Consider the following 1,913-nt stretch of genomic DNA (forward strand, 5'->3'; position numbering starts at 1 on the left):
ATTAATCGCGATTAATTACAGACAACTGTGAATTTAATTAGTTTTGTTTTGTTTTTCATTTATTGACAGCACTATTAAATACAAATATAAAGTGCAACTGCCTGCTTTGTATGACTGGTTTCCATCTTTGCAGTCAAGTTTTCGTTGTTATCTTATTATACCAAGTGTGCCTTGTAAAGTATCACAAGGTTGGCTATGTGTCAGTCACCAACAAATACAAGCAGGAGGGGAGATGAGTTATGACTCATTGTGTGTTGTGTAGCGACACAACCAGCAGTGTGAAGTCTGTTGTCTGATCTGGCAAGCCGTGACATTTTCATGTAGACGCTTTTCAGCATACTACCTTATGTGCACAATACAGCAGATGGCGGTGGAGCAGATCAGTGACAGAGAGCACGGGCTATAGTGAAGAGCTCCAAAGACATCGAATCAGTAACCAGTAATGAGCTTGACAGAGAGCATATGCACTCAGCTAATCATCCATGTAGAGATAAAAGAAAATAATAAAGAAGTATAAGCAGTGAAACTTTATCTTCCTTGACAGGACTGTGAGACTTTAACTGTAATTAAAATTGCAGATTTTAAACTACTGACTTAAATCTGTTTACTATTTCCACACTTTGGACTTCCTCACTTTTACCTGGCGGTGCTCAGAAATGGAAACGAGACCCCTGACTGTGGGATCTCTACATTTCAAAGTCTGAGTCACGAAAAACTGTCCATTAGTTCACAGTAGCAGACAGCTTTCGTGACGGCTGCATTTGGGCTGGATTCCCTCCCCTGGTCCTGTCTGTCAGAGCGAATGAGCTTTATTTAAAAGTCAGCAACAGACGGACAACTCAGAGGAGCTGGTTTGAGGTTCCCTTGGTGCCTTGTTAAAGATCAGTGAGGCTAAACTGTTGCACTGACAGATCAGAATGATGCTGGGCAACTGGCCATCATACACACACACACACGTACTTATGTATAACACATGCAAACCTCATCAAAGCCAAGCGCACATCCATACATAACGGACACAATCGGGTACACGTTTTCAGCCATGTCCCATCATGATGCTATTTTATATGCTGCTGAGCAGATTTCGCGTTTCAGTTAATGCCAGCAAGTGTGTGTGTGTGTGTGTGTTCGACTACACCTGCTCATTCAGGTTGGCCTGAGGCAAACTGTTATCAGTACTCAGCGGGGCTGTTCGAGATATAACTACTACACACACATACACCCTCACAAGCACATGTGGGAATAGCTCAGAGCTCCCCAATACCCCCCCCCTCCGATTCCCCACTGTGTGAGAGGCAGGCTCATTTTCCCACCCAGTGGTTAGCCTCTCGCTTAAAAGAACCTGCACACAGCATTGAGCCTCTGGCAAATGCGTGTGCCCACACACACACACATGCACAAACTAAGAGTATTGTGATTCCATCACTTACCAATACTCAGCCAATACTTACAGAACCAAGTCTCTGTGGCAAAGTGTATTAATTGTGTTAAAATGGCTTGCTTTTTGTACCAAGAAGTAAGGAAGTTCATGTCCCGGCAACGTGAGAAATACAGGTGGAAATGCACATACCCACACACACACACACACGCATGCACACCTACACGCACCACAGTCTATCAAAGCAACATGCATGTTTTTGCAATCCCAACAGGTATGAGGGAACAACAGGGAGCAGCGTGCCTGCTGGTGCCAGTAACACATTTGAAGAAAACAAAGGCAATGAAATGTCTGTCAGAACAGTCTGGCTGTGTCAGGAGAAAATAGAGAGTGGAGAGAAGGCATGTCAGTCACAACCAAAGAGGTTCTCACAAACACAAATGGAGGAATCCTACCGTGAGCATCACGATAGTAAGCGTGAGTGACACTCCGAAAACGCTCCTGACCAGCAGTGTCCCATATCTGAGAGAGAAGG

At 44.3% G+C, this 1,913-nt stretch overlaps 1 protein-coding gene across 1 annotated transcript in view; it reads right to left on the reverse strand.

The window, feature by feature from the left end:
- The window catches only part of rab26 (RAB26, member RAS oncogene family), a 119,072-nt gene that overhangs the window by 62,736 nt on the left and 54,423 nt on the right, over positions 1-1,913 (reverse strand). Inside the window, exon 4 of the mRNA XM_005721969.1 lies at positions 1,834-1,900. Within this exon, the coding sequence (XP_005722026.1) occupies positions 1,834-1,900 (67 nt within the window). The remainder of the gene's footprint in view (positions 1-1,833; positions 1,901-1,913) is intronic.

The sequence above is a fragment of the Pundamilia nyererei genome, unplaced genomic scaffold (genome assembly GCF_000239375.1).
Source record: "Pundamilia nyererei isolate P.nyererei 1_Seehausen unplaced genomic scaffold, PunNye1.0 scaffold00005, whole genome shotgun sequence".
Classification (NCBI taxonomy): domain Eukaryota; kingdom Metazoa; phylum Chordata; class Actinopteri; order Cichliformes; family Cichlidae; genus Pundamilia; species Pundamilia nyererei.